This window comes from Heterocephalus glaber, unplaced genomic scaffold (genome assembly GCF_053883595.1).
Source record: "Heterocephalus glaber isolate CG9 unplaced genomic scaffold, H.glaber_assembly_v1.0 deba00001610, whole genome shotgun sequence".
Classification (NCBI taxonomy): domain Eukaryota; kingdom Metazoa; phylum Chordata; class Mammalia; order Rodentia; family Bathyergidae; genus Heterocephalus; species Heterocephalus glaber.
In genome coordinates, this window is record NW_028258381.1 from 22,705,948 (window position 1) to 22,720,936 (window position 14,989).

General features: G+C 55.5%; 1 protein-coding gene and 1 long non-coding RNA gene across 7 annotated transcripts in view; both read left to right on the forward strand.

Annotated features, from left to right (window-relative positions):
- The first annotated feature begins 1,688 nt into the window (after window positions 1-1,688).
- LOC110348224 (uncharacterized) lies at window positions 1,689-3,407 on the forward strand. Its single transcript, XR_002393257.2, has 3 exons — window positions 1,689-2,060; window positions 2,793-2,909; window positions 2,982-3,407. It is a non-coding gene; the product is annotated as an uncharacterized LOC110348224 (long non-coding RNA).
- A 4,855-nt stretch (window positions 3,408-8,262) lies between these two features.
- Rasa4b (RAS p21 protein activator 4B) overlaps window positions 8,263-14,989 on the forward strand; it is a 30,261-nt gene continuing 23,534 nt past the window's right edge. For 5 of the 6 annotated variants that reach the window (XR_001183169.3, XM_087196306.1, XM_087196307.1 and 2 more), the window contains exons 1-4: window positions 8,264-8,418; window positions 12,904-12,960; window positions 14,065-14,178; window positions 14,539-14,600. Coding sequence is in view for 5 of the 6 variants with exons in the window: in XM_087196306.1 (XP_087052432.1) it covers window positions 8,354-8,418; window positions 12,904-12,960; window positions 14,065-14,178; window positions 14,539-14,600 (298 nt within the window). In the remaining variant the exon portion in view is untranslated. Of the gene's footprint in view, window positions 8,419-12,903; window positions 12,961-14,064; window positions 14,179-14,538; window positions 14,601-14,989 lie in introns of all 6 variants that reach the window. The other variant, XM_021254448.2, reaches the window with a different exon arrangement.

Genomic DNA, 14,989 nt, shown 5'->3' on the forward strand with positions numbered 1-14,989 from the left:
GTACCGGGGATCGAACTCGGGTCCTTGCACTTGTGCAGCAGGTGGCGAAACCACTGAGCTAAATCCCCAGCCCTTTCAGTTTTTATTTTGAAATACAAATTTCCCTACCTTGCTCCCTGCCCAGGCTGGACTCCAACTTCCAATCCTCCTGCCTCAGCCTCCCAGAGTGCTGGGATTACAGGCAAGTGGGCACCTGAGAACCCGTCACCCACCCTGTGCCTTTCTTTGGCCACCTTGGCCAGCACTGAAGACCATTCTCAGCTCCCCCAGGGATTCCTGGGGACAGATTCCTTCCCTTCCATGCCACCATAGTGTAGGGTCAGGAACACCCCGCTCTGCCCTGTGTTTGCATTCTGATCTCTCCCCCTCTTTCCTTGACTGTCTGTGGTGGATGAACTAATGGTCAGCTTGTAAGACCCAGCTGAACTGAATAGAGTGGTCTGGGCATGGAAGATCCACCTGAGGTTTGTTGCCAATAGCTATAAAAAGAGAACTGGCGGGGCTGTTGATTTTCTATTAGAAGCTTGCTGCAGGTGGTCCGATGTGAACTTGCTGAGGAGGAGATCCAGGCCTCACTGTCACTGAGAATGGCTGCTGTTCTCATCAGGGCGCTCTGATCTTCACTGTGAGCATCATTTCCTGGCTCCAATGTGGATCCCTCAGCCTGCTGGCACAAATCCTTCACCCCTCCAGCGTAGATTTTCTGGCTTCCACCACTGCCTTTGGGCCTTCTGGGTGCAGATCCTCAATACAGACGAGTGTGACATTGCCGTGGGCTCTAGGCCTTCAGCCGGACTTGCGTGGCACATTGCTGTGGGATCCAGGCCTTGGGTGGATTCTTTGGGCCTCTGGTATGTGGCTAATCTCTTGCACTCCTCTGCATCTGACTTTTTGGGTAAATATCATAAAATAATCCTGTAAATTATGTGTCCTATATTAAATGTATTCCCTTGCCAAAGCCCTGACTACAATACTGTCTTTCTCCATGCTTCTCTCTGTGTCTTTCTCTCCCAGCATGGTCTTCTCCATCTTTCTAGGGAAGCTGGGAGACACATTAGGAGTGGGTGACTTTGTCAGGGTGTGGAAGGGCACACAACACCGGCATTTACTTCCAGAGTTTGGGTGTGGATCCAAAACATCAAGGCAGGGCCTATGCAGGGGTGGCCTTGTCCCATGGGAGGGAAGTCAGGAAAACAGCCCTGCTCCAGCAGGGCTAACCAGGGTTGTCCCTGAAGCACTTGCATCTGAAGGTGCTGTTTGCAGCCACCGTCGGCCCACTTTACAGATTAGGCAAACGAGGCTCGGAGAGGCTGAGTATGTTGCTTATCGTCACACAGCAAATTCTATGGTACTAGTGGAGCCAGGATTTGAACACTGTCTAGCTCCAGACTCCACATTCTTTACTGTGGGCCTGTTTTTGTTTTGTTATTCTTATTTTTCTTGGGCTAGGGAATAAACCTCAGGGCCTTTGCACTGAGCAACATCCTCAGCCGTTTTAAATTTGTATTTTGAGACAGAATCTTGCTAAATTACTAAGTTGTCGTCCAGGCTGGGCTTGAATTGCGATCCTCCTGCCTCAACCTCTCGGAGTGCTGGGATTACAAGTGTGTGCCACCATATCCAGCTTGTAGGCCTGCTTAAAAATGCTCTCTGTCTAACTGTCGTGGTGGTGGGATTAGGATCTGTGGGGCAGCAGAAAGCTGGGGACAGAGGTCTATCTGGCCTACAGGTGCTTCTTGGGCCAGCCCTCCCGGCTCCTCACAGTCCTGACTTCTGGGCACAGGGCTGTTACTCGCCCCACAGCCAGCCGGGCTCCCTGTGTCCTGGGCCCATCCAGAGCCCTGGGACCAGCACTGGCACTCAGAGCCGGCCCTGGCCTCTGTGGGGCTGCTCTCCCGCCTCAGCACTTGTGCTGGCCTCCTCTCCTCCCTGCCCCTCGCTCCTCTGCCGATACCTTCGGTCCCTTCTCTCAGGACCTGCTTCCTCCTGGACATCCCTCTGGGCCAAGGCTGGACACCGTAGGACCGGCACCAGGAGCCCCTGTCTGATGGGGTCACCAGGTGGGTGGCAAGGAGTCTCCTCTGCATCGGGGCAGGTTTTCTAGTAGGATAAAAATCCTTGCAGTCTGAGGAGGGGAAGGGCATTGGCTCCAAAATATTAAAACTGCAAAATAAAATTGAAAAATATTTACTTAAAATTTTTTAAAATGTTTACTTAAATGTGGTCCAAATGTAACCTGGTGTCAGCTTCACCCACTGTTACGTTTAGCATTTGTCGTTGCACATGGAAACATTTTGTAGCTCACAGCTCACTTTGAAAGAATCCCAAGATTCCCAGGAACACACGATGTTTGTGGAGAAATCCAGGCCAGCAGCAAATCAAATGAGTCCCTTGTACCTAAACATCTTTAAAAGCTAAGGTACAAAATCTTTTTCAAACATTTTTACAGCTGAGATATATGCATAAAGTTGGGGACAGAGCTCCAGACAGAGGTGTATTGCTTTAGGGTGATAAAAATATGTAGCATAAAATTCACTATCTTGTTTTCTTTATTTTTCATCCCTGGGGCTTGGGCTTTGGGCTTAGAAAACAACCACTCAGACCAGTGGCATTTGGATCTCGGGAAACTGAACAAGTTGAAATTTTACTATTCTAGATACCTCATAAAACTGGAATGGTGCAGTATCTGTCTGTTTTGATGACTGGCTTATTTCACCAACCATCATGTTTATCTATGTTGTAGCCTGGGTCAGGATTATCTTCCTTTTAAAGCCAGAATATGATTCCACTAGGTGCAGGTGGTGCATTCTGCTTACCCAGAAATTGGCATTTGGTGATTTCCTCCTCTCGGCCATGGTGAAGAATGACGCAAGTACAAATGGCCTTTGGAGACCCTGTTTTCAACTCTGGTATGTATACCTAAAAGTGGGATTGCTGGATCATACAGTAATTCCATTTCATTGATTATTTATTTATTGCAGGACTGAGAATTGAATCCAGGACCTTTGCACTGAGCTACATCTTGACACCTCTGCCCCCAACCCTTCACCCTTTTTTTTTTTTTTTCTGGTACCAGGGATTGAACTCAGGACCTTGCACTTTCGAGACAGGCGGTGGAACCACTGAGCTAAATCCCCAGCCCCACTCCTGTCTTTTTGAGACAGGGTTTTGCCAAGTTGCCTAGACTGGCCTCAAACTTGTGATCCTCCTGCCTCAGCCTCCCAGAGGGCCAGAATTACATGCATGCATGCACTCAGGGCTTTTTTTTTTTTTTTGATACAGGGGATTGAACTCAGGTCCTTGAGCTTGCAAGGCAGGTGGCAGAACCACTGAGCTACATCCCCAGCCCTGCACCCAGGGTATTTTTAAATGTTTACTGGAGCAGAGTGTGGAGCCCTGACCCACACTAAACCAAAAATAGTGCTGTGTTATGGGTAAGGAGTGGAGCACACAGGCTTGACTTTATTTTCTCCAAGTAAAGCTTTATTTTTGTCTCACTCAATTTTATTGTGATTGAATCCTCACCTTTACCCCAACCAATTCCACGTCTGGTCCTGTGCATGTGGGAGCATTGAGAAGCTCACCCTGGTCTCTGAGGCTCTTTCCCATTCCCGGGCAGGGGCTGGGCTGGGGCAGCTGCTCCTGGAGGTGCCAGCAGGCTTCTTCTGATGTCAAAGAGCAGGATTCCTGCAGCTCAAACCTGAAGTCTTTTTCTCATTGTTATCGTTCTTCCACGAGCTCCAAAACCACACACTGATGAGCTGCAAGAGATGCCTCCTGTCCCACGCCTGGTGCACTGTGACCTTTGTGGGTCAAGATACTAACATCTGCCAGGCGTGGTGGCCCACGCCCATGATCCCAGCCCTGTAGGAGGCTGAGGTGGGAGAATCGAAAATTCAAGCCCAGCATGGGCAATTTAGTGACTTAACAACACCTTGTCTCAAAATTTAAAAAAAACACAAAAAAACAGGGTGGTAGCTCAGTTTGAAGGTCCTGGGTTCAATCCCCAGTACTGACAAAATACCTGGGTAGTGGTTGTGTAACTCTTATATTTTAGAACTGCTTTGGCACAAAGATGCGTACTATCCAGGATCATTACATTTTTGTTACTGTTGTATTCTTCTTCCCCTTCTGGTTCTAAAAGAAATGAAAACATTTCTGTGGGTCCCTAAAACACATAGGCAGGGACATTATTCTGCCCAAGTGGGTGAGGGGCACAGGAAGTGGGAGGCAGGAAGCAGCCACAGGATAGGATTTCAAAATGTGCCACGCATGGTGTTTCCAAAACCTGAGACCCTGCCACTAGCTGGTTCCTGTCAGTGTCCCCAGTCACATGTGGCACGAGCCTCCTGTGCCTGCTCTTGCATGTTTTCAGAACAGTCTCCATCATCCCCATACCCCACCTCCTGCTTCTGCCTCCACATTCCGTCCTGTCTTAGCTGGTTTGCTGTTGCTATAACAAACACCAGAGACTGAGTACTTTATAAAGAAAAGAGGTTTTGGTTAGCTCGTCATTCTGGAAGCCTGAGATTGAGGGGCCACATCCGTGAGAGCCTTCTTCAAAGTTCCAGGATGGCCCAGGGCACATACCTTGAGACCACGCAAGCCAGCCAGAGACTGCTCTCTTTACTGCCAACCTCCTTTCCCAAAACCCATTTCCCGAGATCCACGAGCAGTGATTCCATTCATGTGGGCAGAGCTGCCCATAGGTCTCACCTCTCAAACACCATTAGCAGATGACTTTGAGATTCAGTGCCAACTTACGGCGGGGTGCAGTTGCCCCTGCCTGTAACCCAGCACTCGGGAGGCTGAGGCAGGAGGATCATGAGTTCAAGGCTGGCATGGGCTAGAGAAATCCTGACTCAAAACAAAAAAAAAAATTGCGGGGGGGAAACATTCAAACTGTAGCATTTCCCCATCACCTAGACCTGGTCCTTCCAGAGCCGGTCTTGGGAGACCTGGGAATTCCCTCTCTCCTCCTCCTTCCTCATTCATTTCTCTTGCCTCTCCCCTCTTTTTTGCAGTTCTGGGGATTGAACCTAGGGCCTTTGCACTGAGCTACATCCCTAGCCCTTGTTTTATTTTAAGACAAGGTCTAAGTTGTCCAGGCTGGGCTTGAACTTTGACTTTCCTGCCTCAGCCTTCCAGAGTGCTGGGATTACAGGTGTGTGGCTGGCTCTTACCTATCCTTTTACATCCATCCTTTTTTGGTACTGGGGATCAAACTTGGGACCTTGTGTACATCCATCCTTCTATTCAGCCTCTTGAGTGCAAAGATGCTGGCTGTTCTCTGGGTTCCCACTGCCCAGGACAGGGCCTGGCATACAGTAGGTATTCAATGAGAGCTTAGTAAATTGCTGGGTGATTCAGTTGGTAAATGAGGGCATGAATGAATGAGGGAGGGGGGACAGGAAATGAGAGCAGTGGTCTCCTCAGCAAAGGGGTCCCCTCTGCAGGGAGGCTGTGGACAATGCTGGAGCCAGAGCTGAGCTCTGGTCCTGGCACCACCCACTGACTCAGCCTCCCCAGAGACCGGTTTCTGGGAACTGGTCCGGTGCTTGTCTCTGGCCTGGCTGGTTCTGTGTTCTCAAGGTTCTGCCCTGGGAGTCCTCATGCTTAGGGCCACATGGAGGGAAGGGTTTTGTGTCTCTGGGGGCTGGCAGGATGGCAGGTGCCACAGGCAGAGTCTGGGGATACCCCTCCCCTCTGAAGTGGACCCCGCTGCAGGACACCTGTGTTCACGGGCACAGGTTGTCATGCGAATCAAAGGAGGGGATTATGTGGGCGCTCAGAGTCCAGGTGACATCCGTGGCTGTCATCTGGGTGTGACATGGAGACAGTCTAGATCCTGAAGTGACTGAGCTCACTCTTCCAGGTGCCCAGCAGAGGAGCCCCTTTCCTTCCCAGCAGCCCACTGTCCACCTCCCTGCTGACCACTAGAGCTGACTTTTGGCCCCATGGTGACGAGGGGTCAGAACTCGGGTCCTGTGTCTGGTGTCCTTGGGAGACGAGGGGCCTAGCACCAGGCCCCTTTCTGTTTAAATTAGAGCCAGTTTCTGTTGCTTGGAAGCAGAAACAATGGGAACATGGGCAACACAGCTCAGGAGACTGAGCGGCAGCCCCGTGGACCCGAGGGGAGACTCGGTCTGTTCCTGTCCGCTCTGTGCAGCCTGAGCACAGTAAGGGCTGGCCCCCACTACAGGAGCCACACTCGAGAAAGGCTGATGACACATCGGTGGGAACAGTGAGCAGGTCAGTGCGGCCTTGGACTCATCCTGGGTTGGAGTAGAGGAGGCCGAAGGCTCTGGGGGAGCCACTGTTTGTTGGTGGACTGGTCTATGGGAACAACCACCAAACTGGGACATCAGCAAATCCTCTAGAAGCCCCACATGTAAGTGTCTGCTGGGTGGGAATTTACCTTCAATGACATTCGTTCACATGTAAGACATGAGATCCTCCTGCCTCAGCCTCCTGAGCTGTGGGATTACAGATGCACACAACTATACTCGGTTCAAGCATGCTTTACGTATGGATATACACAGCTCCCCAAGATAAAAGAAGAGAAAGTGTAAGTGTAAACAGTAACGACTGTGTATAAAAGAAAAACATGTCTGCTGATGTATTATAGGCAGAGACTGTCTCCCGACAGATGGACAAGGGACTGGGTACAGTAAATGCCTCCAGGAAGGGAATGTGGCTTCGAGACAAGAGATATCTATCCATCCATCCATCCCATCCATCCATACCCCACACATACTTTTGTGGTACTTGAGATTCAACCAACGGCCTCATGCATGCTAGGCAAGTGCTCTACCACTAAGCCACATCCCCAGGCCCCTCCTTTAAAAAAAATTAAGTTGCCCAGCATGGCCTCAAGCTTGTGATCTTCCTGCCTCAGCCTCCCCAGTAGCTGAAATCACAGGCATGCACCACCATGCCCTGCTGAACCTTACTTTTTTTCACTGTAAGCACTGCAAATCTTCAACATGTTTGAGTATGGTAAAGTGTGTGTAGTGTACAAATAACAGATAAAGGAAAACAGACTAGGACAGGAATAGAATCCCCCTCCCACCGCACGCAGGTGTCCCTGCTGCTGCAGATCCTAGATGCACCGGAAGTGGAAGATGCACCGGGGCCAGACAGCAAGGAAGTGCCCAAGTTGGATCCGAAACCCAAGTCTGGGAGAGGCGGAGGCTGGGAGGGAAGCTTCCTAGGCCACTTGCTGCTGGGTTCAGAGCTGTGGCCTCCAGACCAGGCAGGCAACCTGGGAGGTGGAGAACCCCAGACCCCCACTCTGTACTGAGTCTGGTGGAAGCCACCGCCCCAGGAGAAACCCCCGGGGTACGGTGTCCGGGGAGGCCCTCCTGGTCCTGCCTGGGCCATCCGTGTGACCTCCGGACCCCAGCAGGTCATCTTCCGGCTGAGGCCCTCAACCAGGTACCCACCGCGCAGGGAGCAGGGGAAGTAAATGAAATGACGAGGAGAAAACTCTCAAAGCAGGTGTTTAAAAAAAAAAAAAAAATCCAGACTTGGCTCCAAACCCTCAGGGACTGCCCCTTAGGCTCTCGCTGCCTCCTGGATCTAACACGAGCGCTACATTAACGTCACGTGATCTCACATTCTTTCGACTCACACCTACTCAGGGCTAATCATGCAGATTCGGTGGACCAGAGCGGTTCTGGCACTGTGGGTGTGTGCTTCTTTTGTTTGTTTTTTGTTACTGGGGATTGAACCCAGTGTCTTCAGACTGAGCCACATCCCCAGCCTCTTTTTTTTTTTTTTTTTTTTAATTTATTTTGAGACAAGGTCTTGCTAAATTGCCCAGGCTGGGCTCGAATTTGGGATCCTCCTGCCTCAGCCTCCCATAGCGCTGGGATTACAGGCCTGCGCCTACCTGCTTCCTTTTGCAAGGCCCCGCCCCCGCCCCCGCCCCCGCCCGGGCCTCTGTGTCCTGGAGCAATCAAGCAGGCCGCCCCCGCGGCTTGCCCAGAACTTGCACTGTGATCACGCTTGCCGCCTCCAAGGTTTCCACGGATTTCCCAGCCCCACCAAGCCCCGCTGGCGGGCCTCGAGCCCTCTGCGGGTAGGCACCTCGGTGCAGGTCCCACCCACCCCGCCCCACACAGCCAATGAGTGACGTGGTGCAGGCCGGCCCCGCCCACGCGGGGAAGGCCTGCCGCTGATTGGCTCTCCCCCGAGCAGTGTTTTCCCCCCTCCGCACGTGGGGCGGGGGCGGGGGGGATGGAGTGGAAGCGATTCCCCGCCCCCGCGCTCCTCTCCTGTCAGCGCCACCCGCCGCCGCCGCCGCCGCCGCCGGGAGTCCGCTGTCTTGTTCCCGCGTCGCGGAGCCGCGATGGCCAAGCACAGCTCGCTGTCCATCCGCATCGTGGAAGGGAAGAACCTGCCTGCCAAGGACATGTGAGCGCGCCAGGGGTGGGCGCCCTAACTTTATGGGGAAGGACCCTGCCCCTCTCGACGCCTGACCTTTCCGGGGTCCCCACGGCCCGCCCACAAGGACAGCAGAGGCGAGGGTGTGACGAGTGGCTGGGAAAATGGGAACAGTGAGATTTGCTGCAGACACTGGACAGGAAAGAGGGGTTGCAGACCTGCAGGGGCTCAGTGACCCGTGGTTCAGAGAGGAAGGGGCTCGACTAGGGCAGGGCCTGGCGCGGGTGACATCGCAGGGAGCAGGCCCTGAGTGTGGCTGGAAGGGGCAGGATCCCCCTAGAATCGAGGTCGCCTCAATGGCTTCAAGCCCAGCCATCTGAAGTGTGCACCTGAGACTTCGGGAGCCAGGGGCTTTCCCGGGACTTCCTGCCTTGCACCTGGCAGTGTGGGGGTGGCAGAGCATGGGTGAGGTTGGAGGCCAAGACGGCACCGGCAGAGTGGGGCCACGGGTGGTAGTGTGGCTGTACCCATGCTTTGCCCGAGCCATGGCCTCAATCCCCACATCCATCCAGCACCCATGTCTCACCATTCCTGTGTGTGTGTAGTACTGGGGATTGAACCCAGGGCCTTTGCACTGGGCTATATACCCAGCCCCCACCTCCCTATTTAATTTTGAGACAGGGCCTCCCTAAGTTGCACAGGTTGGGCTCGAACTTATGATCCTCCTGCCTCAGCCTCCCAGTGTGTGCTGGAATCACAGGCGAGCACCACCACATCTGGCTTACCGTTCCATTTTACAGATGAGAAAACTGAGGCTCAGAGGCCTACAGTGCTCTCTCCAAGGGGGCAGAGCAAGGGCATGAGTCTGGGGTAACAGGCGGTAACATCTTCAGGCCATCCCTGGCCCTGCAGGATTAGGAAGCAGAGCTCTTAGGAAGAAGGGGTCCTTTGACCCCCTTCTCAGTAGGTCCCAGGCTGACCTGCCTGTGGCTCCCCCTCTCGGCTGAGCCCCTGCTTTCCTTATGTGCAGCCTTAGGCAGCTCCTTGCTGGGGAAGCCTCAGCTTCCCTTTCTGTCACCTGGGGTTGGGGGGGGCGGTCTGACATCTCCCTAGGGAGTGGTGGGAAGCACAGTTCTCTGGGCATGCTGGCTGCTCAAGGGAGGCACAAGGTCCAGAGTCCAGCAGGCTGCAGTCTCCCTGGCCGCGGGGCCCCCAGCGGGCCTCCGGGAGACAGACAAGTGGCCGCCAGAAGGGGGGCCGGGAGGGGGCCTGAGCATCTCTCAAATGCATGCACCGCTCTGGAACAGTGGCCCCAGTGAGCTTCCCAGCACACTCAGCACTCAGCGCCAGGAGTGGTTCTAGTTCAAGGCCCCCCCCCCCCCCGCCCCGGCCTGCTGAGGCCAGCTCAGCGGTTGCCATGGCAATGGTTCAGGAGGGCCGGGCCATCTCAAGGTGGGTTTCTGTGATGGCAGAGAGGGTAAAGCTAGGGAGGAGTTCTCCGGAGTGGGAAGGCAGAGGAGCTCCAGGGAGGGTCGCAGCCCCCAGGCCCAGCCTTAACCACCCCCCACCCCACTCCTCCCCACCCAGTGCTCTGTAACTAGGTCATCTTGGCCTCCTCTGGCTGGTGGTGGCTGGGAGGAACGGCCCCTCCGTCTGTCACCTCCCTCCCCAGCCCTGCAGCAGCTGGCTCTGGTGCCTGTCTCCAGGGCGCTGAAGCTCTTGGGCTGGACCTACCTGGGGTGCCAGGAACCGTGCCCTCTGTCTGCACAGCCCAGGGAACCAGCAAGGGGACTTCATCCCCTGGACAGCACCCCCCAACTCTTCCTGCCCTCTTCCCTTCTCCTCACCCCCTTGCCCCCTCTCCCCTGCCTTCCCCATGGAGATGACTGTATGCAGCTCCCCTTGTCCACTATCACTTAAGCCACTTCCTAAGCCCCAGCCCCCACATTTTGCCAGTTCCCCTCACAGCCCGCCTTTGATGTCCTCCAGAAAACTCCTGTGCATCCTTCAGGATCCTTCTCAAACTTCTCTCCTTTCCCCGGTACCCTCGGGCAGGTCCCTGGCTCCCATCCTGTCCTTGCCCTGCAGCCTTGGGGAGGGTGGAGGCCTCAAGTGTAGCATTTGACCTTTCAGGGACTGGCACTCACTGGTTAGGGACCTGGGAGAAGAGCAGTGAGGGCCTTCACAGTTTGGGCTGGAATTAGCTCTCTAAGGCAGACCTGTTTGCTTACAGGGGCCCGCTGCCTGCAAGCTTGCTCTGGGGCTGCTTAGGGCTGAGCCTCCCGATCCGTGCAGGGGCTTGGGAGGCCTCATCTTGTGCCCATGGCAGGGATGGAGAGGAGCCCACCTTACTGTGCCTCAGCAGCCCCAGGCTTATCTGCTGAGCAGCAGCAAGTATGGGGAACTCACTACTTCTAGTGTTGGGTCTTGACCGAGTTCTGAGGAGCGAGCCCTGTGTACCCAGCTGTCACCTGCCTCCTGCCACTTCCACTCCAGGGTTTCCATTCCTTTTTGAGGCTCGGAGCACCCCTATGCCCCTGCTCCGCCCCTGTCTCCCATTCCTGTACCTGGCTCAGCTGGGCAGGAGCTGAGTCCCACAGTGACCAGTGACCCCTGGCTCCCATGCCCAGGGCTATTTCAGGGTCTGCCCTCTCCTTCCTCCTAGACACTGCCAAGGCCCTAAATATAGAGGCCAGACCAGGCCAGTGGTGACTGGGTATTTATTTATTTATTTCAGTACTGGGGTTAAACCCAGGGCCTCCCACCTGTGCTACATCCCCAGCTTTTTTTGAGACATGAGGTTAAGTCGCTCATCTGCCCGGGCTGGGCTAGAACTTTCCATCTTCCCGAGCAGATGTGTGTGCCCTGTGCCGCCACACTCTCAGCCCTCTCTTGACATGCCCCAAGCCCTGCTGTCCTGCACACCTGGGTCCTGTTCATTCACCGGGTGGGAGCTTAGCCCTGGGCCATGCTTCGCTGGAAGGAGGAACCGGGTGGGAGCTTAGCCCTGGGCCATGCTTCACTGGAAGGAGGAACCGGGATTCCTGGCCAGAGCCCCAGGCCAGGAGGCTGTAGCAGGGCAGAGGGGATGCTGTTGAGGGTACAGCCCAGCAGGGTCCCTGATACCTCAGCTGCCACTTAACCTCTCCCTGCTTCCCAAGAGCTCCTTGTACAATACATGATCACCTACTGGGTCCTGCAGCCCAGCCCAGCTCAGGGGGTGCACAGAGGCCCGTGCTTCCCCTCCCTGCTTTGGCTTTGGGCTGGGGTCCCAAACGGTGTTCCCAGGAGGCTCCGTGGAGGAGGAGGCCTTTGGGTCATGGCGCACAGTTGGAGGTCTTTACAGGCAGTGCTCACATTCACTGAGCGCCCCTCCCGTGACATCTTAGGGACCCAGGGCAGCTGGGCTCACAGTTCCCACTTTACAGAAGCCAAAACAGCCTTGGGGGAGATTTCCTGTCTGTGTCAGGAGGGCTTTTGGAGGTGGAACCCCGTAGCATCTTCGGGAAGAGCCCTCTAAAGGAATTGAGAAGTAGAAGCTAGAATTCCCCAGCTGTCTGCATGTAAATGCACTTCCTTTTTATGGAGGTTGGGCTGGAGGGACACTTCTAGACACATACACGCACACCTACCCTGCCTGGAGCCCCTCAATCCCCCCGAGTCCCACCACCCTGAGATAGGCAGACCCCAGAGACCTGGGCAGCAGGTTGCTGGACTCCTTCGTTTATTCCTTCATTCAGTCATTCACCCAGTAAGCACTTAGGGGACCGGTCTTGTGTCAAGCCCTGTCCTAGGCCTGGAGGAGCCAGAAATGGTCTCCACCCTCAAGTAGGTGAGGGAGGCAGCAGGTGACAGCCTCACGCTTCAGTTCCCAGTCCCAGGATGGGGAGAAACAGTGGGGAGAGGGATTTGGGGGAGCCCTTACTTCCTGACTCAGAGGCTGGGGGTTTTACCTTTTTTCTTTTTTTCAACTGTACTAGGGATTGAGCCCAAGGTGTCTGCACTGAGCTACATCCCCAGTCCTTATTTTATTTTATTTTTTTATTTTGGGAAAGAGTTTTGCTAAATTGATAACTTGCCCAAGCTGGGCTGGGATTTGCGATCTTCCTGCCTGCCTGTGCCACCACTCCTGGCTCAGGGGAATGTTCTTAAAAGAGGGTGCAGGGACAGCAGAGGTAAAGGCTCGGAGGGGCTTGTGAGAGTCTAGACCTTGGAGTTCAGGGTGGAGGTGCCCAGGGATGCCTAGGCTGTTGCTGGGACACAGTCTTAGGGTGGGGCAGGAGTGGGGAGAGTGGGCAGGAAAGAGGAGCAGCAAGTGGTGCCTGTACCTGAACTCCTGCCCATGGATGAGGAGCACCTGCCTCCCCCCACCCCGCTGAGGGTGGGGCACATATTCCAGCCTGAGGAGCCTTGGGGCTCCAGCCTAGCACCCCATGCTGCAGCCTTCACTATCTTCTTCTCTGGGGTCCTGGGACCCCCCCCACCAGCCCTGCCCCTTGCCTGTCTGTCCTACAGCACCGGAAGCAGCGACCCCTACTGCATCGTGAAGGTGGACAGTGAGCCCATCATCAGGTAGGAGCCCACCCGGGCCTGGGGCCGCCTCCGCTCACCCAGCCACCTGCTGTTCCTGGAGGAGCTAGGCAGTGACCCAGGCCCCTGTGTGCCCGGATGCACCCGCTAGGAGGTGACAGGGGCCAACTGTGTGTGGGGGTGCAGTTCGGTGGTAGAGTGCTTGCCTGGTGTGTGCGAGAGCCTGGGTTCCGTCCCCAGCCTAAGGAAGGAGAGACCGGCCTGTAACATCTTGCTAATTACCGACCTTAATGCCCATCCAGGCATTAGCTCTTGCCTGCTGGGCGCCCGGCCAAGGGCCTCTCACCTGCCTCTGTTCATCTCTGCAGCCTTTGCACACCCCCACCCCCTGAGAGACAGATGATGGTGATTAGTCACCACAGCTATCATTTACGGGGCGTCGGCTCCGCTAGGCCAGTGCTGACCCTTTGCTGGCCCGTTTCATTCATTACAGTGAGCTGCACACGTTGTCATTAAACCCCACCGACAGACAGGAAACTGAGGCTCAGGCTGAATAACTTGTCCAAGGTCACACACTCAAGTAGTGGCACAATCAGAACTCAAGTCCCTTTTCCTCTGCCTGGCGAGTCCCACAGTGATTACCCCTCCGGCTGTTCGACCCTTCTCCTCACCGAAGGCAGCAAGTGGGGTCAGGGCATGGTAGCTCTGATCTTAATACAGATGGAGAAACTAAGGCCCCAGAGCCCACATGACCTGCTTGAGCAGCAGCAGGGGTGAAGGTGACCCCCTGCACCTTCATCTGGGCCCTTGGTGGCTTCATCTCCCCCAACGCATGTCCTACTGAGGCCCATGCCTTAAAGACTGATCTTGGGGCTTTGACTAGAGCTAGGTGAAGCCAGGGGGCCAGGCTTGTGGTCTTAGCTCTTCTACTGTCCTGCCCTGTGACTTGAGGCCAGTGCCTCCTAAATGTGGCCTTAGCTTCCCCAAGTGTAACATGCCCCATGCCCCATCTGCCCAGGGCAGAGAGGAAGAGCAGGAGCTGATGGATGGCTCCTGGGGATGGTGGGATCTGGGGTGGGGAAAAGCACCTCACAGCCAGTTGTTGCTGGGGGTGGCCAGGGCAAGTGCTGAGCTCCCCTCTTGCAGGACGGCCACTGTGTGGAAGACCCTGTGCCCCTTCTGGGGCGAGGAGTACCAAGTGCACTTGCCGCCCACCTTCCATGATGTGGCCTTCTACGTCATGGATGAGGATGCTCTCAGGTGGGTGTGTGGCCCAGGTGTGGCCGCCTGTGCCCCCCTGCTGCCTCTGGTCCCTGGGAGGGCTGTCACTGTGTGTGTGTGTGTGTGTGTGTGTGTGGACTTATCCACACGTGTGCCTGTGTGTGCAAACAGGCGCAGGTTTGTGTGGAAGCTTGAGCTGTGGAGTGACCCCCAGAGGGTGTGAGCTTGGCACATGTGCGGGCACGCATGCTGGTCCGAGTGCAGAGCCGCCCTGTGCCTGCGAGTGTAACAGTCCAGGACCGACAGCAGCATCATGGCTGGAGCTGCTTTGTGAGGGCAGGGGCCCCTGAGCAGTGGGAGGGCGTGCTGGGACCCCCCTGACTCCGCCCCTGCCCCCAGCCGGGACGATGTTATCGGCAAGGTCTGCCTCACGAGGGACACGCTGGCCTCACTCCCCAAGGGTAAGATCCCCTCGAACTCCCAGGCTCTCTGTCTGGCCTCCTGGTCCCCAAGCCCAGGGAAAGCCTTCTCTGGGCTCCAGGTGGGGATTGCACCTCCCTAGGGGGAAGAGGGGCTGCTAATGGTGGGATCTGAGGTTCCTGCAGACAGGAAGGGTCTTCCTGTGTGCCTTGCTAAGGTGGAGGGAGCCCTCCCAATCGGGGCCTGCCTGGGGCCCCGGGGCCCATCTGTCCTGGGCCTGAGGGGCTGGTGGCATTGGTCCAGGCTGGCAAGTCCCTTGGATTCTTCCAGGAACGCTCACCTTGCCTTGCTGTATGACCTTGGACAGGTCTTTGCCTTCCCTGGGCTCTGTCTTGGAGCCTGGGGACCCTCTTGTCAGCTCCCAATGCAC